This window comes from Marmota flaviventris, chromosome 18, assembly GCF_047511675.1.
Source record: "Marmota flaviventris isolate mMarFla1 chromosome 18, mMarFla1.hap1, whole genome shotgun sequence".
Lineage (NCBI taxonomy): Eukaryota > Metazoa > Chordata > Mammalia > Rodentia > Sciuridae > Marmota > Marmota flaviventris.
This window is the reverse complement of record NC_092515.1, coordinates 63,112,868-63,138,102: the sequence shown is the minus strand read 5'-3', so window position 1 is coordinate 63,138,102 and position 25,235 is coordinate 63,112,868. Positions and strand designations below refer to the sequence as shown.

At 41.3% G+C, this 25,235-nt stretch overlaps 2 protein-coding genes and 1 long non-coding RNA gene across 3 annotated transcripts in view; 1 reads left to right on the top strand and 2 right to left on the bottom strand.

Annotated features, from left to right (window-relative positions):
• Positions 1-865: 865 nt before the first annotated feature.
• Positions 866-14,211, bottom strand: LOC139702812 (uncharacterized). Its single transcript, XR_011705391.1, has 3 exons — positions 14,125-14,211; positions 7,451-7,572; positions 866-936 (listed from the first exon to the last, which is right to left on the bottom strand). It is a non-coding gene; the product is annotated as an uncharacterized lncRNA (long non-coding RNA).
• Positions 14,212-15,289: 1,078 nt separating this feature from the next.
• The window catches only part of Def8 (differentially expressed in FDCP 8 homolog), a 93,412-nt gene continuing 83,466 nt past the window's right edge, over positions 15,290-25,235 (bottom strand). The window contains exon 14 of the transcript XR_011705388.1: positions 15,290-15,344. The gene's annotated coding sequence lies outside the window, so the exon portion shown is untranslated. The remainder of the gene's footprint in view (positions 15,345-25,235) is intronic.
• Positions 22,946-25,122, top strand: LOC114090970 (5-hydroxyisourate hydrolase-like). Its single transcript, XM_027933321.3, has 3 exons — positions 22,946-23,132; positions 24,382-24,517; positions 25,012-25,122. The coding sequence occupies exons 1-3, from the start codon at positions 23,002-23,004 to the stop codon at positions 25,099-25,101; spliced, it is 357 nt and encodes a 118-aa protein (XP_027789122.1). The 5' UTR covers positions 22,946-23,001; the 3' UTR covers positions 25,102-25,122.

Sequence of the window (25,235 nt, the reverse complement as noted above, 5' to 3'; positions counted from 1 at the left end):
TATCAAACATGCTTCTTTGTATATAACTTTTAATTTTGGAGGTTATGGGGATGCATTTGCTCACCACAGGAACAAAGCTATAATTTATGTCCTTATTCTTAATATATATTTTTCTAGATATTTAGATAACCTATAGTTATTAACCTATAAAATAATTAGCACATATGTCTAATTGTTTAGTTAATATATATTTGTCTAATTGTTTTCTTCAACAGAAAACTCATAATTTATATGTTTTATACATGCATTTATCTAATACTCTGTATTTTTAGTTACAGATATTTGAGATAAATGTATTTACTATAAATTTACATTTAAGAGAAAATACAATCTTCATGTAATTTCTAATTCTCAAGTTACTGTACAAACTCATAAGATGATAAACAAATATAATTCTGTCTACAAAATATCTAAAGATTTTAACTATATTTTCATTGATATTTCTTATCAAAGTACAATTTGTTTATAAATTCTAAAATTTTCAAAAATTGTTCCAAAGTATAACTGGGAAAAAAAAAAGATGCTTCAACAAAGAGAAAGCACACATTGGATCCTAAAAAGAAGAAAAAAAATTCATCTTTGGGTAAAACAAGGTCTTTATATTCTAGATTTTAATGATAAAACTATTTTCCTAAATAAAAGATTTTTATCTCATTTTATCTCATTAAAAAAAGTTAAAACAATTTAAAAAGAGATTTAAATGTACTGGACTGACTATAAAAATTTTAAATGATTAATTCAAGGAGATTTCAGGCTATTTTTCCAAATTTGACTATACTGATGTGAGCTAAGATTTTGTTCATATTTTGACATGATAAAAACCTATTAAAGGGCTGGAGATGTGGCTCAAGTGGTAGTGCACTCGCCTGGCATGTGTGCGGCCCGGGTTCGATCTTCAGCACCACATACAAACAAAGATGTTTTGTCCGCCGAAAACTGAAAAATAAATATTAAAAAATTCTCTCTCTCTCTCTCTCTCTCTCTCTCTCTCTCTCTCTCTTTAAAAAAAACCTATTAAAACGTTAAGTTTATTTCCTTAAAGAAAGGCCTTTATTGCCTAATGATTCCTATTATTTAAGACAAAGATTAATTTTAGTACATAAATTCATATCCTCGATTAAACACTAAATATATTAAACTGCTAACTTAGATCCCAATTTTGACAATTGTCCTTTGAGACTAAATTTGATTGACTCTAAAACACTGAGACACTGTTGATTTTTTCATATTTTATTAGATAATTAGGAGATTTGAGAGAACATTTTATTAAGACTGAGATTCTCCAAATTAAAGTTATGTATTAATTTTAAACAATAAAGGTTACAAATTTTAAAAATTTATTGATATTATATAAGTTCTCTGATTAGACCTATTGTCTATAAAAAATACAGTAAGATTAAAATACTACTCCCTACACTAAAAAATAACCTTAATCATATTTTTAAAGACAATTAACAGATACCTATTTAAAAGATACTATTCTAAAGTAAAAAGATATTTTGAGATCTTCTCTCAAAAAGAGATTAAGAGGGCTGGGGATGTGGCTCAAGCGGTAGTGCACTCGCCTGGCATGCGTGTGCCCGGGTTCAATCCTCAGCGCCACATACAAAAAAAATATGTTGTGTCTGCTGAAAAAACTAAAAAGTAAATATTAAAATTTTCTTTCTCTCTCTCTCTCTCTCAAAAAAGAGATTAAGAGTTCTTTCTAAATTGTTAACATGAATCAACTAGTCTGTAAGGGTAAAGTGTAAAAGACCGGGCATTGTAAAGTTTCTAAGCTGCAAGGCCTGAGTTAAAAAGTAAAGGACCAGGTATTGTTAAGTTCCTTTGCTACACGCAAAACCTGAAATTCCTGTAGCTGTTAGGACAATTCACCGGAACTGCCCAGTAAATATTCCCCCTGACCGCCTGGTTGTTTAATAACCTAGGACCTTGTGTGACTTGGCACGTAGGCATCGCAGGGCCTGAACCAATCAGTTTGAATGTGTACCCCGCTTTAGAACTGACCTATCACCCCCGCCCGACCTGTTCCCGCCAGTGAATGAACTAATCATGTTTAGGAGTTGTTGTTTGATTTTCCCGCGGTGTATGATGATTTGTTAAAGGAGACTGTGATGTATGTAAAGTCCCTGCCCTCCCCAAAAAGTGTACTTAAGCAGTGCTCAGCCCCTGCTCGGGGCTCTGGGCTGCTCTCCCTTCTTGAGTGAGCACGGAGCCCCAGCGCGCTGGATTGGACCCTCAATAAACCCCTTTTGCTGTTGCATGAGCCGCAGTCTCTTGGTGGTCTCTTCCGCCGACGTTCGCCGGACACTTACAGTCTATATTTAGAAATTATAATAATCAATAAAAGGTAAATCTATTCTTATCATTTAAATACTTGTACTATTATCTATAATTTAAACTAATGATTCTATAACTTATGCCAAGCTTACTCAATTTTATTAAATAAAGAAAGGGGGAATACAGGACCCCAGAGAGACACCAGATTTTACAAAATACTTTAAAATTTTTTTCTTAAATTGTAATATTGAGAGTCTTAATGTTACTAAACATGATTCAGTAAATTAAATCAGATATCAAAGGAGAGTTTAAACCAGTCATCATGATAATGACTAAGAAACCTGGCACAGGAAGGTAAATTTCCAGCTAGAGTTTATAACCATGCAGCTTCACGAGCTTGTCAGGTAAGTAAAATTATGAAAAGACTTGTATGGACCCATTTCCCAGGTCCACCTTTAATGTGTCTTGCAGTGTGGACTGGAAAGTCCACCCTTAAAACTAGAATAATTGTCCTGACTGTAATGGTCAGTTATACCTATATACTGATTCTATGGTAAACAGACTGTCTGGAAGTATCTCTTGAGAAAAAGACAGTGATGAAATAATGGATTCTTCTGCATCCATATGGATGGCGGCTATGGACCAGATGTAAGTAACACCAACTAAGGGCCAGTTCTCTATGAGTGATCATGCCCTGAGTCTTAGCACTGCTCTCCCCTTCATCTATATGTGTCTCTCAGCGTTGTCACAATATTACTGTTTGTCTGTCTAAGGCCTTTCTCCTTCCTTCCTGAATGCAGCCTCATCAGTCCAGTGTGATGAGCTGGGCCCTCCATGGAGAAGAAACCTAAGTTTCCCAATCCTAAGGTAAATGCTGGTATGGAGGCCATGGGAGCATTATCTATCAAGAAAACAGAGAGCCCTCTCGGGGACAATGCCTTGCCCACTCCACATCACCCTGGTTAGTCAATGATGGGTAAGATTCCTCAAGGGAGGGACAACCTAAGACAGGCACAGTCACAGAGGGGCCATCAGGAGAAAGCTTGGGGGCCAACAGAGGTGAGGCACAGAATCTCACCACCACCCCCCCATCTGTGCAAAGGCCTAATTCTTCATTCCTTCTGAGAGAGGTTTCCTGCCCCATGACTGCTTTGCTCCCCACATCCAGAACCCAAGTGACAGACAGAGACCTAGTCAACAGTGACTGCCTGCTCACCACAGCAGGAAACAACTGCAGCTACAAGAATGGGCCATGTCTGGATGCTTTTCTCTTTCTTGGTTCCCATTTTTTTCTATGCTTTTCCCTTTTCCTTTTTCCTTTCATCAGGGTTCTCCTTTGGCAATAAATTTAATAAAAGGGGAGGAAATGTTGGAATAGCCTTCAGTAGCAACTAGCAGCTATGAACAGCTTAGAGTGCTTGCGGAATCCACATTCCTTCAGGCCTGACAGAAATACCTTTAGAATGGGGTGCTCTGCTCTAGCAAGACATTAATGAAACCACGTGCTCAGCACTTGTGGTTAACATTGCCAAACTAACAGGCCAAACTACCCTGACTCAGTAAGCCCCTTCCCTTAGGGACAAAGACCCTTCCAGATTGCTTTCCACCAAGACAGCAATATTTAGAGTTTCCTCACAGTGTGGTTACATTAGGCAGGAGATGATTGGTTTATGGGTATTATCATCCTTATGTATGATTGAGGGCCATGCCCCACTTAAACCCTGTAACAGTTGTGTGCATTCCAAAAATAAACTGAGCTACAGGACATCGACTTGAGGTTTGTCACCAGCCAGTTATCACCAGCTCCCATGACTGAGGTAGCTGAGCAACTAATTGGCCACACCAATGACAGGAACGAACATATGCTAGAAAGCAGATAAAAAACCCAAGCCAGCCAATTATGCTGGACTTTAGTGACTAAGACTACATTTACCTATATGGACAACTGTTGGAAAGATTATTAAAATAGAATTTTCGAAGAGTATTTATATTACTAACAGACCTAATTAACTCCTTAAATGTGAGAGTTAAGAGAAAAAATGATAAATACCCTGTAGCCTATAAGAATACAACTTATTGCATCATTAGTTATTGCCAGCTAATATTTTAGCTGCTGCAGTCTGGCTGGGCACAAATCACGAGCCACTCAAGCAGGAACAAACTTTTTTTCCAAACTCCCCCGAACGCCACCCACGAGGTCCTTCCAGCGACACCACACACCAACCGGAACTCCCTCCACCAGAACTTCCCCAACCAACGCGAACTCCCCAGGAATCCCTGCGAGAACTCCAAAGTAGCGGGCGCCCGAGGTGGACAGCAGGGGTCTATATACAATTGAATACACAGCCTGTTTCAATCCAGCATCATCCAGTCACAGCAATTATACACAGCTTAACTTAATTATCATCATCTTAATGGCTCGCCTCTCAACCATTACTTCTGGCAAAATGCCAGGGGCCATTCTGACTCGGCTGTGGCTCTCAACATTTAGCTATAATATGCTAAAGTTAATATTCAGGCTTTAAAACAGGTATATGTCAGTTAACCAGACCTAGGCAAACTGCTGGTCTCATAATCCTAGAAGTGACTACTTTAAATATTATTCCTTGCTTATTCAATTACAGCCTTTGTGGCTATGCCTTAAAAATTACAATGTATGGATTTTCTTAATGTTTGACTTAAATTACTTCCAAGATCCTTCATGGTAAGATGGAAGTGCTGATGGAAGGATGACAACTAAGTAATGATGCTCTAGAAGACAATATAGTAACTAATGTGAGTGAGCCATTTGCTCTATGGTTTTTGGAGAGGCCTAAATGCTATGGCAGTTAAAATGTCTATGTTACTATGGCCAAACAAAATGCCTCCCAGTAAAATTGGGAAAAAATTAAAAATCTTCTGATGAGTGTTTGGCGAAATAATAATAACCTGGATCTTCCGAGTTGATTGTATTATAAAGATGATATGTTTTCTACTAATTCTTTTTGTGTTTCAATAGCAGATCATGATGACCTTGGACCAAGACTCAAAGACTGAAAGATAAAATTTCCCAGTTACATATATATATATATATATATATATATATATATATATATATATATATATATATATAAAGAATGGGGGAATATGTGTGGGAGACCAACCTTACACGTTGTTGGGTAAACATATAAGGGCAGCAGCATCCCAGAGAAAAACCCCAGCATGGCATCTAACGACCCTCCTTCTCTTCTTTGTTTCTTTCACCGGCACCAATGTTCAAACCCTGCTGGTGGGAAGCTTTAGCCCCAATTAGAATTAACTTCTTAGGCTCTGGAACTGACATATGGAAGAGCTTGCCAATAAACGGGCGACCTGTTATCTACCTCAGCCCTGCGACCTCTTCTTAGACCTATATAAACACACAGCCTTTTGTAATAAAGCAGAAAACTCTTTGGTAATCTGTGTCTTGTGTTGTGGTGTTTTTCTAGTCTTACACACGTGACTGAGTCACACTCCCCAGCTAGGTGCTGAGGCACTCAGTCACAGAAATGTGGAGGAATTTTCTCCACCCTTCTTGGGTTTGAGGGTCGATTTCTCATGTATGGGTGTGTCTTGCTACAGCCCCATGGGTGAAGCTATGCTCACCTGTTCCTTTGTGATATAACCCCTTGCCCTGTTTAGGATAGAATCTTCCATGGAAATAGCTTGTGTGTGTCCCCTTCTCTTACTCTGTCCTTAGGTGTGGTCTACCCAGGTGTCAGTCAACCTGCTGACAGTGGACATCATGAAGATAGACTCAGCCCCCTGAAACCTGACCCCTTGCCTCATTTGAATAGCTTCTCAATAAAAGGGGTGAGCACATGCTCTCGCTCACTCTCTCTTCCTGCGGATACTTAAGGTCAGAGGAGCCATCACAGTGCCCCCCCAAAAAAGGTATTTGTGTCTCTAGTGTGGTTATTTTGTGCAGCCCAGTCAGCCCAGTTACTCAGTTTACCTAGCCTAGACCCCTGAGCCTTTAAGTCATGAGAACAGAAACCCGGCACATGATTTTGGAAATTCAAACAGAAATGAAACCCATTAAACACTATTTGTGAAAAAGTGATGATTGAACAAGCTTTGGAAACTACATTCAGTGAAATTAATGTATATGCAAACCAAAATTTCCCCAAAAATTGACTCAAAATCATTCATAACTAAAATTTAAAGAGAAACATAAGAAGATTCATGATCTTAGAGAGTGGTAACTGTGTGTGTGTGTGTGTGTTTTCTGGAACTGGGGATCAAATGCAGGGCTGCACACATGTTGAACAACCTCAGCTACATACAATCTCAGCTACAATACTCAGCTACATCCCTAATCCTTGGTGATGAGTTTAACACACAATACTAAAAGTAAATTGACAGAAGAAAACATTGATAGCATGGAATTTATAAAATCAAATTTTTACCAAGTGTGGTGTTGCATGCCAAGAATCCTAATTACTCAAAAGGCTGAGGCAGGGAGATTGCAAATTCAAGGCCAGCCTGGGAGATTTTTAAAGGGATGGGGTATAGCTCAGTGGTAGAGCACTTGCCTGGCAAATGTAAGGCCCTGGGTTCAATCCCCAACATCTCATGAAAAAATTAAATTTTATACTCTGTGAAAGAGAGAACAAAAAGAAAAGCTATAGAATGAGATAAATTATTTATAATATGCAATTCTCTTATGCAGAAACCTCTTGTGAAGAAGCATACCAGATAACTAAGGCAGACAAGACCTTCGAGGAGGTGAAGCTTACTCCCTGTTCCTTAAGTGTGGGCCCTGTATAATGACTTCCTCCAGAAAACACAGACAATGTGGACATACAGAGAACAGTATCTCCACAGTCAGAAACTTGAAAGGCACTGCCTCAGCCAGGTGAGCACAGTTAGTACTAACATGACATTCACCTGGAGGGTCTGAAATGACAGAGCAGCTGTCCACCTCTGTGACCTGCTTCCCCCAGACTCACAGCCCCAGGCTAAATATGAGAAAAACAAGGAAACTTGAAAGGCACTCCCCCAGCCAGCTGAGCACACTCAGTACTAAGGTGACATTCACCTTGATGGCTTGAGATGACAGAGCAGCTCTCCACCTCTGTGACTGCTTCCCCCAGGAGGAAATGTGAGGAAAAAACAAGTAAACCCCAAAGTAGAACAATCCAAAAAATACCTGACAGGTCCTCCCCATGGTGCCGAGGTCACTGGAACAAGGAAGTTCAGAGAAACTGTCACCCCAAGAGGAGTCTACAGAGACGTGTTGACTGGATATCATTTGGGGTCCTGGATGGGGTCCTGGAACAGAAAGAGGCAGAACTGAGAATCTAAAGGAAATACAGCTTCAGTTAATTATAGCATACTAGTGTTTATTCTTCACGACAAATGGTCTAAGATGTTAATACATCTGAGATAGTGCACATAAGTCATCACAAGGGAAAATTCAGGTCGAGGCTTTCTTTGAAATTTCTGTATAAAGATAAAGATACTCAAAAAAATTTAAACGTGGCTACATTTTCAGGGTGGGGTTGTGGCTCCATGGTAGAGAGCTCACCTAGCATGCACAAGGCATTGAGTTTGATCCTCAGCACCACATAAATGTAAAATAAAGATGTTGTATCCACCTAAAACTAAAAAATAAATAAATGAACATGGCTATATTTTCAGAAACACCTGTTTTTTTAAATATTTCTATAGTTAGTTACTGGTAAATGACATTGTTAGCTAGTTCTATATTTTATTATGAACACAAAATTTATTATAACAAAAAATCAAATAACTCAAGCTAATATTTAATTCAAGACAAGTGCCTCTGTTATGTTTTGTGTTGAAGTAACAACACATGTAAACTTGTTATCTTTTTGTGCTGTCACTAGGTAATTCTAAAAACTTGATCACTTTAGACTAGAGGAAAAAATGAGATTCTATTTCAATTCATGGCTGAATTTTATCAAAAGAGCCGCTTTGTAAAAATATATGTTCCAATGGCAAATTGATTCACTTCGACTTTGGATTAGTTATTCCAAAGAATCCCTGTCTTTATTTTGTTTCTATGCATACACTTTAGCAATAATAAAATGAAATATTTGCCCTGGACAAATAGTCAAAGAAAAGAAAAAGGTAACAGCGCTGGCAGTGATGATGAGTGACACCTTCTGGGCATTAGAGTTTTATTTATTTATTTATTTATTTATTTATTTATTTATTTATAGAGAGAGAGAGAATTTTTGATATTTATTTTTTAGTTATCAGCAGACACATCTTTGTTTGTATGTGGTGCTAAGGATCGAACCTGGGCTGCACGCATGCCAGGCGAGCACACTACCACTTGAGCCACATCCCCAGCCCCTGGGCATTAGAGTTTAAAAGGACATCAGTTTCCATCTTCATTATGCTCTGCAATAAGTGGTGAGCCCAGAGAAGAGCAGGTGGCAGTCAGCCCAAGAGTGACTTTAGATGCTTCTGTGTTATGGGAAAACATTCTACCTTCTAAAAATCATAAGGAACTATCAGATGCCCAAACTGAAAAGGTAAACAAGAAAAAGGTAAACAAGATTAGAAACCAATCTGCCTTGTGAGCAGAAGAGTTTAAAAAGACACAAAGGTTCATTTCCTCCATGACATTCTGAAGGAAATGATGAGACATAAGGAGCATAGGTGGCAGCTCCATCCATGCCTTATCTTAGATGCTGCTGCATTATGAAAAAACACTACTCTTTAGAAATCACAAAGAATTATTAGATGTCCAGACTCTTGAATGTTTCAAATTCAGTAGAACTTCTATGTAATTTTATTATCACTCTAGCTAGTCATGAAGCTAATCATAACTAAAGGATCTATGGAGCTGTCAATACAGCTCAATGAAAGAGGGTTTGCCCAACATGCAGGAGGCCCTGGGTTCAATCCCCAGCACCACAAAAGAAGAAAAAAAGAATTTGTATCTTATTTGTGTAATCAAATAGTAAATGAATGATCACTGCTTCTGGGAAAATATGTTGGACCTGAAACACCATTGAGACTATCAGAATCAAAACACTCTTGCTGTGAATTGCATATTTAGACTATCATGAACAGCAGGGACACATCATAAAGCATGTTCATATTAAAGCATACCATTGAAAAAACAAAAAGTCTTTATTGACTGTTGAGAAGAAAAATGTACATAATATAGCTTATGAAATTATTAACACATTGGAAACATGATACTGGCATCAAACTCCTCCAGGACATGCCAGGCACATGCCTGTCATCCCAGTTACTTGGGAGGCTAAGGCAAGAGGATCATACATTTGAGGCCCATCTGGGCAATATAGTAAGACCATGTCTCAAAATTAAATTTTAAAAAGGGCTGGGGATGTATGAAGCTAAGTGCTTGCCAAGCACATATAAGGCCCTGAGTTCGACACTCAGCATGAAAAAAAAAAATTCTCCAGGCCAGACATATGATCATAGACAACCATTGTAGGAATAGAATGGGAAGAAGCCATTATATCAACCTCCCAAAAATAATTAAAGTAAACCTGCACTTTGTTCAGCTCACAATACTAACGTATCTAACCTCTGCTTCTACTAATTTAAATATGATAACATTTTAAATATGATAAAAAGTGTATGTACTTTTCTAATAAACCCAGCAGATATACAATATACTCAACTCTGCTCTAAAAGCCAACTTATAAGCACATAGGGGCACAAACATTAGGATAAAATGTAATTATGGCATGTCACATGAAATAACTCTAAGTGCTAATAAACATATAACCTCAAAAGAAGAAATTCAAATTTCTGAACTCAAAACATAATGGTATATTTTTAAGTGATACTTTGAACAGATACAAAATACAAATAGAGTTTTCCAACAAGAATTCCTGGCAATATACAAAGCATCATGCTCATCAGAAGACCCAATCCCTTGCTTGCAATGAATAAGAGAACTAACTTTTTATAAATGTAAAACTTTAGGGGCTGAGGATGTTGCTCAGTTGTAGAGCACTTGCCTAGCATGTGTGAGGCACTGGTTTCGATTCTCAGGACCACATAAAAATAAACAAATAAATGTAGAACTTTAATAAGACATAGGGATATGCTTTCTAAATTGAAAAGTAGAAAAGAAAATGTCTGTTTAAAAAATTTAGTTTTAGTAAAAATATTTCTTAATTACAAAGTCAGCTATTGACATGTCTCTTACACATTGTAATTATTTGAGTCCTGAGGAAATTTCATCTATAGTGGTTTTAAGAATCATGCAATATAATAGTTGACATTGAAATTTCTTCTTAGAATAATTTCATCTAAATCTGGAAGAGATATTGTGGTGTATATGTGTAAATACATAATGTTTTCAAACATATCTCTGGATGCCTCTGATACTTGAGTTCTGTCAAAGGACAGTGTGTGTATATGTGTATGCTGGGATGGAACACAGGGCCTCTCAATTGCTAGGCAAGTTCTCTGTCACTAAGCTGCATACCCAGCCCCCAAAGACATCTTAATAAGCAGAAAATAATTAAAAATAATTAAAATCATTTAAGATTATCATGAGAATTTTCAAACAAGACAATTCTCTCAATGAAAAACCAAGAAAGCTAAAAGCATATTTTAAAATATTGCTGATGGAAAATAGCAGAAGTTCACAGGATTAAGAATTACATAGAAAACTAAAAAGAGAAGAAATTAAAAATTGAATAGTAGAAACCTATTGCACAGAACTGGAAACCTGAAGGACATGGGGCATTTCCTAGTAAATACAGACATTGCAAAACAATAAGAAAACTCAATCAATCAATTAGTATAGAAAAGTTTGGACTGCTGCTTAGAGATCTCCCACTGGAAAAGACGCCAGGATCATTAGGGCTCACAGCTGAGTGTTACCTGACCTTTACAAATTCTGATTTTATTTCAAATGTTTATGATCTAGAGAAAAGAGGTGACTTTCCTAAATTCAGTTTATGTTCCATCAAAGCCTGATATAGTCAAGATAGTTCACCCAATGTAGAATGTCAATGTTTATACAACAGGCTATTTTGTGCACCACTGCAAATGTACTGTCAATTAGTGCACTGAGCTGCAGCTGCAAGAGTGGGGTCTGAAGAAGAGTGGGGTCTGGAAACAGGGTAGGGTCTAGAGGAGAGCCATAGTCTGGACAATTCAGGGGTCAGGAGAACAGACACAGCCTGGAGAAGGGACAGGGCCTTGGAGGAGGGGTCTAGGGCAGAGCCTGTGGAGGGTGTGGTCTGGAGGATGGGATGGGGGTCAGGAGAGGGAGGCAGGGCCTGGAGGAGGTCTGGAGGAGGGTTGAATCCAACAGGAGGGACAACAAGTGTGAGGAATTGTGGCCTTGGTGGTCAGTAGCTCAGAGTCCCTCCTTCTCTAGCCTTCTTCCTTCCCAACAACCTACCCCAGGGAAACTGATCTGAGCTGGGTGGAGGCAGTGACAGCCTGCCTGACCCACCACCCTCCACCTGTTACAGTAGGCCCCAACAGCTTCCCTGAATCTAGGGCAGAAGTACCTGGGCCATCCACCACCACTGCCTGCTCTGTACCAGCCACCTTAAAGTGCATGGAATTGGCAGGTATTCCACAGAAAGAGGAGAGGCCCCAAGCATGGTGGTATACACCCATAATCCCAGCTACTAAGGAGACTTAGAAAGGAAAATCCTAAATTTGAGGCCAGTCTGGGCAATTTAGCAAGATCCTCTCTCAAAAAAAAAAAAAAAAAAAAGTGAGGGTGATGCACACTTATAGGTGGTAGAGCATTTACATAGGATGCATAAAGTCCTGAGTTCAAACCCCAGTTCTAAAAAATATATTTTTTAAGGAGATGGATACACTGTTATTATAAAACCCAATTTTTTTATTCTACATTTGTCTTTATCGTCATTTCAATGCATTATAATGTTCATGGACAATGAACTGTTTTGGAAGAAGCTGTAGAGCACTTGAAAACCAAAATTTAAGATGCTATTTATAGATCAATCAATTCAAGATAAATTATTTCTAAAATGAAGATGCAAGTCAGTGAAAAGCTAGATTGGGTTCACAGAAACCTGACTCTCCAAGATATTGGTGCAGGCACTGACTTCCTCAACAAGATCCATAAAGTTCAAAAAATAAAACCAAGACCCAATAAGTGGGATGCCTTCAAATATAAAGGCTCTGCACAACAAAGGAAATAGGATCATGTAGACAGCCCCTCAGAATGGGAGAAAATCTTTCCAACAAGGGATTAATATCCAGAAATATAAATAACTCAAAACACTTAACAGAAAAATGAATAGCTCAATTTAAAAAATGGGTGAAAAAACTAAATAGATATTTCTCAAAAAGAGAAATAAAAATGGCCAAAAAATGAAAAAAAAAAGGTTCAACATCCCTGGAAATCAGAGAGATGCAAATCAAATCTACTTTAAGATTTTATCTCCAGTTACAAAGGCAAACTTCAAGAATACAAAAAAAAAAAAAAAAAAAACCTCTGGTGATGATATGGAGAAAGGTATACTCACCTGTTGTTGGTGGGACTGCAGACTAGTGCAACCACTCTGGAAAGTGGTACAGAGATTCCTCAAGAAACTAGAAATAAAACCATCACATGATCCAGGTGCCCCACACACACACTTTTTGTTTTTGGTATTTATCCAAAAGAACAAAAATTCTCATGCTATAGTAATACAGGCATACCAATGTTTAAGCCAGCACAATTTATGGTAGCCAAGCTATGAAACCACCCCAGGTGTCAGTTAACAAATGAACAGTTAAAGAAAGCATGGTTTATACACACAAAAGAGTTTTACTCAGCCATAAAGAAGAATGAAATTATTGCATCTGCTGGTAAATGAATGGAACTGGAGAACATCCTGCTAATTGAAATAAGCCAGACTCAGAAAGTCAAGGGTCAAATGTTTCATCTTATATACAGAAACTAGAGATAAATAAGGAAATATCAAAAGAGGGAGACCTCATGAAGATAAAAGGGAGGTCAGTGGAATAGAAGGGGATGTAGCAGGAAAGAAGAGGGATGGGAAAAGAGAGGAACTGCAGAATGAAACTGACCAAATGACATAAGTACATATATGACTATACCACAGTGAATCCCCCCTTCATGTATATCTATAAAACACCAACTTATCAAAACAATAAATAAACAGAAGGAAGACCACTAGAAAAAGGGGAGAAGGAGGAAGGAAGTGGAGAGGGAAAATGGAAATACTAGCATGAAATTGAACAAATTATACTCCATGCATGTCCACATATATCAAAATGGACCCCATGGGGTTGGGGCTGTAGCTCAGTGGCAGAGCGTTTGCCTCGCAAGTGAGAGGCACTGGGTTCAATCTTCAGCACCACATAAAAATAAATAAATAAAGATATTGTGTCCATCTACAACTAAAAAATTATGTTAAAAAAATGGACCCCACTATTATGTATAAGTAAAATGCATTAATAAAAACATTTTCAAAAGAGGGGGAAATGCACATATACTGACAAATAAACTGCATTTTTCTCAACCAAAGAAAAATGTGGTTCATGAGTTTAATTCCATGAAAGCCATGGGAAAAACTTTCTTAATATTTTTAGATGTAGATTGAACAAATACCCTTATTATATTTATTTATATGTGGTGCTGAGGATCAAACCCAGTGCCTCGCATATGCTAGGCAAGCACTCTACCAGGAAGCTACAGCCCCAGCCCTGGAATACATTTTTAATAAATAATTTGTTACAAATAAGGACCTGACAGCTGTGTGCCACGTGTTGCTCCAGGCACCCTGGAGGATTCCGGCAGTGTAGTCTAGTGTTTGGCCCATACAGCCCTCACCCCAGAAGCCTATGGAGGCTGAAAGTAGCACATACCCCCAGGATTCTGGCTAGTTAGTCCAGTATTCTACAACATAGCCCTCAGTGCAGGGGGTTTTAGGATCTGCAGGCTACATCATCACACAGGAACCCCTAGGAATTCTGGGAAGTGTAGTCTGATGTTCTGCCCTTGCAGCCTTCACCACAGAGGATTCTGGGAGCTGGAGGCCCCCAAGGATGAGGGACATTGTAATCTGGTGCTAGGTTGGTGCAGACCACACTATAGTGGCACCTTGGAGCGCTGAGCCCCCCATGAATTCTGGGTATTGTAGTCCATTTACTCAGGCAGCCCTGACCTCAGAGGTCTCTGAGAGCTGTGGGCCATTGATTATTCTGGGTAATACCATCCATGCTATCTAAGTGGACTTCACCATCAAGGCTTCTTGGATTTGCCTGGAGACCCCAGATGAATTTGGGTACTCAATAAAAAGCTTGCAGCCCTCAAAAGGAAGGTGTCTGGGAGCTCCAGTCCCCGAGGGATTCTGGGTAGTGTAGTCTAGCCTTCTGCCTGCAAAGTCCTCACTGTGGAAGTCTCTGGGAGTTTCAGGTTGCACACTTACCTGGATAACACCTCACCCCAAGGATTCTGGGTAACATAGTTAAGTTCTCTGCCTTACCATTCTCACTATAGAGGATCCTTGGAGCAACAGCCCCTGAAGGTTGTGAGTGATGTAGCCCAGTGTTTTGCCCACTCACTGCAGAGGATTCTGGGAGCTAAAGTCCCCCATAGGATTGTGGGTAATGCAGTCTAATGGCTTGCCCACTCACCACAGAGTGTTCTGGGAGCTGTAGCCCCTGAGATTATTGGTAATGTAGTGTAGTGTTTCGGCTCAGTTGGCAGGAAGAATCCGGGAGCTGCAGCCCCTGAGGGTTCTGGGTAATGTAGGATAGTGCTTTGCCTGCACATCCCTGCTGGGAGAACCATAGAAGCGCAGACCCCATGCTTTCCCTAGGACTTGAAGGGTCTATGTAGTGTGCTCTACCAATACAACTTCACCACAGAAATGTCTGGGAGTTACAGGGTTACAGGATATGCAGGCACCCCCAGGGATTCTGAGCCCTTAAGAGGCTCCTGGGAACAGCAGTCACCCAAGGGTAATGAATAACACAGGGGGCTGGGGATGTGGCTCGAGCGGTAGCGCACCCACCTGGCATGCGTGGGGCCGGGTTCGATCCTCAGCACCACATACAAACAAAGATGTTGTGTCTGCCGATAACTAAAAAATAAATATTAAAATTCTCTCTCTCTCTTTCTCTCTCTTCTCCCTCTCTCTTTAAAAAAAAAAAAAATGAATAACATAGTTTGTCATTTTGTCAATATAGCCCTCATTGCAGAGGTCTCTGCAAGCTGCAGGTCCCTGAGGGTTATGAATAGTGCAGTCTGTCATTTTGATACCACCAGTTATTGGTTTTGCTCCCTCACATGTTGAAGTTTGAACATTAGAGAAGCACACTGAGGCAAGCGTCTAAAGCAGGATTTATTTTAAAAGGGATAATAAGGGGATGCCATAGCTGGTATCCTTTTATCCCACGAAGTGAAGCATTCTGCCCTTTTTATGTCTTAGGCTTTCTTTGTTCTCCTGCTCTCTTCACCTTATTTCTCTCCTTACTTTGTATGTGACTAGGCCTAGGAAATGATTGGTGGGCTGGCCAAAAGATGGGAAACAGATGGCCTGAAGGGGAAAGAGCAGGATGGTGCAGCCCAGGACACATTAATTAACAACCTTATAGCTCCCTGTAGGAAGGGGCAATTCCTGGGACAGATTACCTTAGCAACAGGTTGGAGCTGGGGCAAGTTCTTGATAAGGGTGGAGTGTCTCATTCCTCACGACTAAAACACTCAGGGTCACTCCAGGAGAACTGGGCTGCACAAAATAACCACACAAGAGACAGAGATACCTTTTTCTTTGGGACCCTGTGATGGCTCCTCTGATCTTAAGGGTCCACAGAAACAGAGAGAAAGAGCATACCATTCAAATGAGGCAAGAGATCAGATTTCAGGGGGTGAGTCTAGCTTCCTGATGTCTGCTGTCAGCAGGTTGACTGACATCTAGGAAGGCCACGTCCAAAGACAGAGCATGAGAAAGGGCCACACACAAAGGGCATTTCCATGGAACATTCTATCCCAAACAGGGCAAAGGGGTAATATCACAAAGAAACAGATGAGTGTAGCTCAATCCATGGGGCAACATGCCTATGTCTGAAGACGTATCCTCAAATTTCTGGGACTGGGGCACTGTCCAGTCAAAGCCTCTCTGGCTCAGGGAAGGAGAATTTGAATCATTCAGACTGGCTCCCCACATATTATCCCTTTCTTTATATATATATATATATATATATATATATATATATATATATATATATATATAAATATATAAATATAAAAGCAACTGGGGAATTATATCTTTCAGTCACTGGTCCGAGGTCATCATGAACTACTATTTTTTTTAATATTTATTTCTAGTTGTAGTTGGTTGGACTCAATACCTTTATATTATTTATTTTTATGTGGTGCTGAGGATCGAACCCAGGGCCTCACATGTGCTAAGCAAGGGCTCTACCACTGAGCCACAACCCCAGCCCCATGATCTACTATTGAAACAAAAGGAATTAGTAGAAAACGTATCATTTCAGTAACACAATTAACTTGGAAGATCCAGGTGATTATTATTATTCTGTCAAACACTCATCAGAAGATTCTTAATCTTTTCCCAATTTCATTGGGAAGAATTGTGTTCAGCCATAGTAACATAGATATTTTCATTGGCATGGCATTTAAGCCTTTCCATAAACCATAGAGCAGAGGGGTCATTCACATTATTCATTACATTGTCTTCTAGAGCATTGTAATTTAGTTGTCATCCTTCCATCAGCACTTATCTGACCATGAAGGATCTTGGAAATAATTTAAGTCAAACATTAAGAAAATCCATATTTTGTAAGTTTTAAGATATAGCCACAAAGGCTTTAATTGAAGAAGCAAGGAATAATATTTAAAGTAGTCACTTTAAGGATCATGAGACCAGCAGCTTGCCTAGGTCTAGTTAATTGACATGTGCCTGTTTCAAAGCATGAACATTAACTTCAGCATATTATAGCTCTGCGATATTAGCTGGCAATAACTAATGATACAATAAGTTGTATTTTTACAGGCTCAGAATATTTATCATCTTTTTCTCTTAATTATCACATTTAAGGAGTCTACTAGATCTATCAGTAATGTAAATACTCTGAAGGTAGAAGTCAAACATCAAACATTCTTTTGGATGCCATCTCACTAAGAGTTAAAGTTTCTAGGAGTTATGGCATCCTCATGTATTGTTCTTGTTCATTCTAGGAGACTAGCCTAAAATATATCCACTATTTCTAGACATCTTGTGTTGTACTGACAAGACATGTACAATCCATCCACTTAGAAAAAGTATTAATTTTTATTGTAGAATAACTAGGGCAATAATACATTGGTGGATATTTTATGTAAATAACTAGCCTGTATAGGAAAAAATCTATTTTAATAATCTTTCTGACAATTGTCCAGATATAGTCTTAATTTCTAGACCAGCATAATTGGCTGGTTTAGGTTTCTCACATGCTGTCTTTATCTCAAAAGATACTTCCAGGCAGCCTATTTTCCATTGGACTGATATATAGGTATAACTTTCCAGTCCACACTACAATGTACGTTAAAAATTAACCTGAGAAATGGGTCAATAGAAGTCTCTTTATAATTTTTACTGACCTGATAAGCCCATGAAGCTACATGGCTATAAACTGTGTAGCTGGAAATTTACCTTCCTGTGCCAGGTTTCTCAGTCATCTTCATGATGACTGGCTTAAACTCTCCTTTGAAATCTGATTTAATTTACTGAATCATGTTCAGTCACATTAAGACTCTCAATATTATAATTTAAGAAAAGAAAAAATTTTTAAATATTTTATAAGATCTAATGGGTGTCTCTGGGGTCCTATTTTCCCCCTTTTCTTTATTTAAGAAAATTGAGTAAAGGTTGGTGTCAGCCATAGTATCATCATTTTAAGTTACAGATAATGGTACAAGTATTTAAATGATAAAAATAGATTCATCTTTTATTGATTATTGTAATTTTTTAATATAGACTAGTTGATTCATCCTAACAATTTAGAAAGAACCCTCAATCTCTCTTTGAGAGAAGGTCTCAAAATATCTCTATATTTTAGAATAGTATCCTTTAAATAGGTGTCTCTTAATCATCTTTTAGAAAATGTGATTAAGGTTACTTCTCAATATAGAGAGTAATATATAAATATTACCATAGTTTTTGTGGATAATAGGTCCAGTCAGGGAACTTATATATATCAATAAAATTTTAACAAGGTTTGCAACCTTTATTGCTCAAAACTAACACACAACTTTAATTTGGAGAACCTCAGTTCTAATAAAATGTTCTTCCAAATCTCATAATTATCCAACAAACAAAATATGTAAGAATCAACAGTGTCTTTGAATCAATCAAATTTAGACTCCAAAGAGAATTGTCAAAATTAGGATCTAAGTCAGCAGTTTAATATATTTAGTGTTTAATTAAGGATGTGAATGTATTCATCAAAATTAATCCTTGCCTTAAACAGTAAGAATCATTAGGCAATAAAGACCTTCCTTACAGGAAACAAACTTAATGTTTTAATAGGTCTTTATCATGTCAAAATATGGGCAAATCTTAGCTCATATCAGCGTAGTAAAATCAGGGAAATGGCCTGAAATATCCTTACAATCAGTCCAGTACATATAAATCTTTTTCTTAATTCTTTTAACTTTCTAAATCATCATCTAGATAATGATATAAAGATCTTTTTATTTAGGAAAATACTTTTATCATTAAAATCTAGAATATAAAGACCTTGTTTAACCCAAAGATGATTTTTTTTCTTTTTACCCAAAGATTATTATTATTTTTTCTTTTTCTTAGGACCGCCAATGTGTGCTTCCTCTTTGTTGAACATTGTCTTTTTCTTTTAGAATTTTTCCTGTTTATATTGTGGAATAATTTTTGAAAACCTTAGAATCTAAATAAATTTGTGTACTTTGATAAGAAGAAATATCAATGAAAATATAGTTAAGGTCCTTGGATATTATTGTAGACAGAATTATACTTGTTTATCATCTTATAAAAGTTTGTGCAGGGGCTGGGATTGTGGCTTAGCGGTAGAGCGCTTGCCTAGCATGTGCGAGGCTCTGGGTTTGATCCTCAGCACTACATAAAAATAAAATAAAGATATTGTGTCCAACTACAACTAATAATAAATATTTTTTAAAAGTTTGTGCAATAACTTTGAGAATTAGAAATTACTTGAAAATTGTATTCTCTCTTGAAAGCAAATTTATAGTAAAATACATTTATCTCAAATATCTGTAACTAAAAGGCAGAGCATCAGATAAATGCATGTATAAAATGTACAAATTATGGGTTTTCTATTGAAGAAAAACAATTAGATAAATATACATTAATTAAACAATCAGACATGTTAGATGAATAACTATAGGTTATCTAGGAAAATACATATTAAGAATAAGGGCATAACTTATCATTGTATTAACTTCATGTAACCAAGTGGTTCTTAGATATTTGGATCCATTTCAATTTAATTTTAACTAGAAGTGCATTCTTATATGTGACATCATGTAATGTAGATGAAATAAGATCTTTGTGTATACATTTATTTATTTTTTGTAATTATATAGTCAGGAATGAGAATAAGGATTTTTTGGTCATCCCAGGAACATTGCCAGCTTTTGTTCCTGTGGAATGTAAATGCATCCCCATAACCTCCAAAATTAAAAGCAAAATATAAAGAAGCATGTTTGATATCTCTCATCAATAGAACATTATTTAGTAACACAACCATAGAGAAAAGTCAGGTTATTTAACTCAAAAATAACTTAAAGTTAGGGCTGCAACGTAGAAACCTTTGGAATAGATTTTGCCTGAAAAAGATATCTTTCCTTAGCATTTACAGGTGGGCATTTTTAAAAATGCAGGCTCTGGGTAGCTCCCAGTAGCAGGTCTGAAACAGGAAGTACAGGTTAGTGGCTGGAAGGCGGGAGCAGAAGTCCTGAGTGACAGTGGAAGAACCAATGGGAAGCCCATGAAAATGCGGAAGATGGGACCAGGAAGCCTGCTCCTCCAGACGGTCGGCAGGCGGTTACCATGGTGACAGAAACAGCCTGGAGCCCTTGCCCATTGTCCAGGGCAAAGGGACCCTGAGTTTCCTTAGCTGAAATGCCAGATTCGTGGGACCCCAATAGACCTCCAGGAGCCAAATCCAATGCAATCACACAAGAGTCTTTATTGCAAGCTCGAGCCTGGACTCACAACCGTTTCTGACACAGCAGTCCTGAGGAGTGAGTCCTGGTCCTTTGTTCAGCGAGATTTTATAGGTTTTTGGAGATACCCTATGTGTCACAACATCACACAGCAAATCATTTCACACTGTGGGAAAATCAAACAACAGCTCTTAACATTGATTAGCACATTCACTGGCAGGAACAAGTTGGGTAGGGGTGATTGGTTGAGAGGGATTCATTTGAACTGATTGGTTTAATCTGTGATGGGTGTACATGCTAAACTATATGGTTTCCTAACATGTTATCAACCACCAAGACTACTGGAGGGGTCATCTGGCATCCCAGGTATTTTTCCTGTCTCATGCTAATTGGTGGTTGCTAGGGGGTGTCAGGGACACCTGGCATGGCAGATCTCTCCTGTTATTTATAGACAAACAACTCAGCAGGGTGGCTGTGTACCTAGGAGTGCTCTGTGGGTTTTTCCAAGGACAAGGGTCAGGCCCCCTCCCTTTGGACAGGCCTTGAGGTAGAAGCTGGGTTTTCAAAAACCCAAACTGGAATATGATCCTTTCCTTGAAGTGCCCTCCTCTTCTTCCAGGCCTGAGGACTGCCAGGGGTGAGCTGGACTCCAGGTGAGCAGTGTGATGGACTTCCAGATGCTGAACTCCAAGGAGTGTTGGCCAAGCCCTGTGCTGGCTGCCTATTGATTCTGCAGACCCTCCAGCAAGGTACACTCCGGGGTACAGTTTCAGTTAAAGAGCACCCCCCAGAAAAAAAAAGGTCTACTTGTTTTTAACATATAACATTTGAGACTTTAGAAAAAGTGAAACAAGCCAATATTTTTTAAATCCCAAGAGCACAAAAGACTAAGGAGAGAAAACAAGTCTCCTGGCCACAAACACTGGTCTCAAGAGGCATCCACCATTGACAAGTGCCCACGTGAGGCGATATTCTAATAATGGCCTCTCTGTGCCTGTTCTTCCTTCTGGACAGCGGGGATAATGACACATTATGAGGTGCTTGAGGGCCAGGTGAGCGGATCTTTGCAAACAGGGAGGACGTAACTTACAGCCTTCCCTCCCACTTTACAGACTTGTCACTACCTGCTTCCAGGAGATGGTGCCTGCTTTACAAACCGGCCTAATTCCTCCAAAACGCTGCAGAGCATGCTGGTGCCTGAGAGGCTTCTTATGCAATTGGTCCCCGTGGGGCAGGAGGGTTACTTCTGTCTCTGGAACCCACCAGCACTTGCCACAACAGGCATGAGCTAAAGGTGGCCCGAGAGGGGAGAGGGTGCCTTTAGACTTCCTCATCACCTCCAGAGGATTTCCACCCAACACCCCCAGCCACTGTGGAGAGGTTTCTGGCCTCACCCTGAAGGGCCCGGATTCCTCACCTACAAACAACCACCATCACGGTTGCATAATTAGAATCGCAACTTGGCAAAGAGAAAGAAAAGTTGCCCTCTGCCAGAGCAAGACAACCAGCAGCCGGCAAGGTGGTTTTAATATAGAACATACAGATTTTAAAAATAGAGTGCCCTTTCTTTTTACATGGTGGATGCTATGTTCACGATTCGTATGTTATATAATCGTGACAAATACAGCCCCACAGCACTCATGGCTGCACACACAGCGGTCCTTTGCACCGGAAGGTGAGGGAGCAGGGGTGCTAAGGAGCTTCTCCTTGTCCGATGGCACCCTCTCCATCACCTCCCGAGTCCTACTGCTCCCGTTTTACAGGTGAGGAAACTGAGGCAAGGTCAGGTGGCCTGTCAGAAGCCTCACGGGGCTGGCAGGGGGATTCCATCACAACTGTGCCTGAGTCTGGACGTCCGGGGGACACGGGATCAGCGCACACCGCCCCACTCCACCCGGCTCCAGCACCCACCGCCCCGCCCCGCGTCCGCAGCCCCCGCCCCGCGAGTCCCTGCCCCGGAGGCGTTCCACCGCCCCCCAGGAAGCCCTGAGCCCCTGAAGGCGGCTGGGCAGTTCCTGGGGACCGGGCGGGTGGACCGCGCCAGCTAGGGAGACGCCGGCAGGACGAGGAGCGGCTCGGCCCGGGGTGGCCACACAGGCTGGGCTAACCCCAGGGGCCTGTTGGGCAACCTCCCCCTAGGGCCACACGGGCACCCCACAGTCCAGCTTCGCAGCTGCTGCCCTCCAGCTAGACACCTGGACTCGCCTGAGGTAAGGGGCAGGCCTGTACCCTCAGGATTTGTTCCCTCATCTGCCTGGGGGGCGAAACTCCAAGGGACCTGCGAACCACAGACGCAAAAGTGAAGCTGGATTCCGAGAGAACAAGGCCATCTGTGAGCTGGAACTCTGGCTGGGGGAAGGAGACAGTGGGGATCCACAAGGACACGGGTTAGTTTGTTTGCAACCTGGCAAATCGTCCTGCAATTCAGCAATTCCAGTGACCCTTGCCCTCAGCTGCCCTCAGGGCAGTGGGGCTGCTCACCCTCGTCTCAGAAGTGCAGATGCAGGGCTGGGGACCGAGTGCACAGGCCTTCAGGAGCTCACCCTGCCCCTCCTGTGATCCAAGGCACTGGCATGGAGCCTGAGAGCAGCCCCCTGACCACACACGTGCTCGATACTGCGTCAGGGCTCCCAGCCCGCGGCCTGCGCCTCCACTTGTCTCGGCTTGAGGACCTCAGCCAGCAGTGGACAGAACTGAAGAAAAGGTATGAGACAGGCCCTGGGGCTGGGTGGAAATCCAGAGCTCCTGCTCCCCCAGCACCAGCCCTTGCTGAGTCCCACCCAGCCAAGGAGTGCAGACACTAGGGGCTGGAAGACAGAGCTGACTGCTGCCCACCGGCACCCACCAGCCCCTCAGCCTTGGAGGCACACAGGTTCCCAGCCTGGACCCTCCCTACTGACTCTGAGCCTCAGTTCCTCATGTGGGAACAGGGCCATCCTAGCAGGTGTGAGTGTCCTGGGACTCAAGTTTGCTGAGGCCTGCTGGGGTGGGAGCAGTATGTCTCTCCACCAAGTCCATGGCCTGAGGTGGCATACCACTTACTTTCTGCTCTTTCTATTCTCCATACCTCCTCTGGACGGGAAGCGTAATACCCTTTTACAGATGGGAAGACAGAGGCAGGATGAGGTAAAAGGCTTCCAGTCTCAGGTGCTGCAAACCCGGTTTGGCAGAGTTGTGGCCCTGGAGCTGGCCTGTGAGCAGGTTCATCCCCATGACCCTCCATCTTGAGGAAGGCAGGCATGTCTTGTGGCAGGATGGGGAGCCCAGGGAAGGTAGACCCAAAGGTTCAGGGTCTAGGGTGCGGTTATTGCTTCCCTGCTAAGCTCTTCACAGAAGCTGGGGCGTGAGGCACCCAGGCCCACTGAGTGAGCCCAGTGCTGCCCTGGCCAGGAGCCACTGCAGGGTTAGAGGGAGCCACGCACGCCATACATGCAGTTCCCTTCCTAAATGCTGTGGGACACTCTTTAGGTCCAGCTGGTATGAAGAATGTGGGGGCATTAGAGGTGATAAGGCAAAACTGCAGGCCTTCAGAACACTCCATGAGGGATCAGCCCACTCAACATGGACCTTCCATCCAGCTGGAAACAGGCCACCACATAGATGTATTGTTATTGACCCAGAAAGCCATGATCAGTAAATTATATTAAAAACACAGGAAACTTCATGAATCATAATCTATGGTGCATTTTTTAAAAAAACAAAACAAACAAAACTTGTAAACAAACATAAACATAGAAAAAAATCTAGAAAAATATGTCAAATACAAAGTGGTAGACTATGGAAGAATCTTTCCCTTTTTGCTTCTGTGTTGATTTTCTAAATAGGCAGTGTAGCAGTGTCCCTACAGTTGCCCCACTACCTGCTCAGCCACGTCTGACCCGTGGGGGTCAGACCCAGGAAGGCCGAGGGAAGCTGGCTCTGCATCTGATCTCAGCAGCCCATCCTCTCCCCAGCTACACAGACCTGGACGGCCGCTGCCCTGGGCTCCTGAGGCCAGGCCAGATGAAGCCTGGCACCTATAAGCTGTCCTTCGAAACCCAGGGCTACTGGAAGGAGAGGGGGCAGGAGAGCTTCTATCCATACATAGAGGTGAGTGCCATGGGGGATGGAGAGGGTGGAGACCCTGACTCACTGACCTGCAGGCCAGGTCTTCGGCCAGGCCTCAAGGACAGACTGGTCCCACCTCTCTCAGGGAGGTGGCAGGCTTGCCTGCTTTGACCTGGGGCGTCATGAGACTCCGTGTTGACATGCCCATCCGTGAGCTGTCCCAGTCAGGCTTGGGGGAGGCAGGCTGGGGGTGACTCATCTCCTCTTCATAGACAGGTTTTCATCTGCCCCACTCCAACTCCTGGCCTTCTCTGACTGCTCCCCCCTCTCTCCGATCATCTGGCCTTTGCCACATCCAGCATGCCCAGAGGAGGATTTCCGCCCATCCTCAGCCCTCAGGGAGGTTGCAGTCCACCACTGGGCTCCAGCTGACCCTGCCCCACCATTCGGGCTGCTTTCCCAGGGAGTCATGGGGTCAGGTGGCTCCCGGGTTGTGGTCCCTCACTGTCTTCTGGCGCTTTCTCTGCTTCTCTCAGGTTGTCTTCACCATCACAAAGGAGACCCAGAAGTTCCATGTGCCTCTGCTGCTGAGCCCGTGGTCCTACACCACCTACAGAGGGAGCTAGAGCCCAGCCTGGCTGGAGGAGCTATTTACCTATCCTTGCTCTGGCTAGGCTGCCTGCCCAGCCACACTCAGTGGTCACCCACTTCCTTGGGGAGGTTCTGGCCCCCCTCTGGAGTTTCTCAGTGGGCAGCTGTG

What these genes read in the sequence shown, in the direction of transcription:
- LOC114090970 (XM_027933321.3), top strand. Translation starts at nt 23,002, where the DNA reads ATGGAGCCTGAGAGCAGCCCCCTGACCACACACGTGCTCGATACTGCG. An exon ending in TGGACAGAACTGAAGAAAAG is followed by an intron (nt 23,133 to 24,381) that starts GTATGAGACAGG and finishes TCCTCTCCCCAG; the next exon opens with CTACACAGACCTGGACGGCC. An exon ending in GCTTCTATCCATACATAGAG is followed by an intron (nt 24,518 to 25,011) that starts GTGAGTGCCATG and finishes TGCTTCTCTCAG; the next exon opens with GTTGTCTTCACCATCACAAA.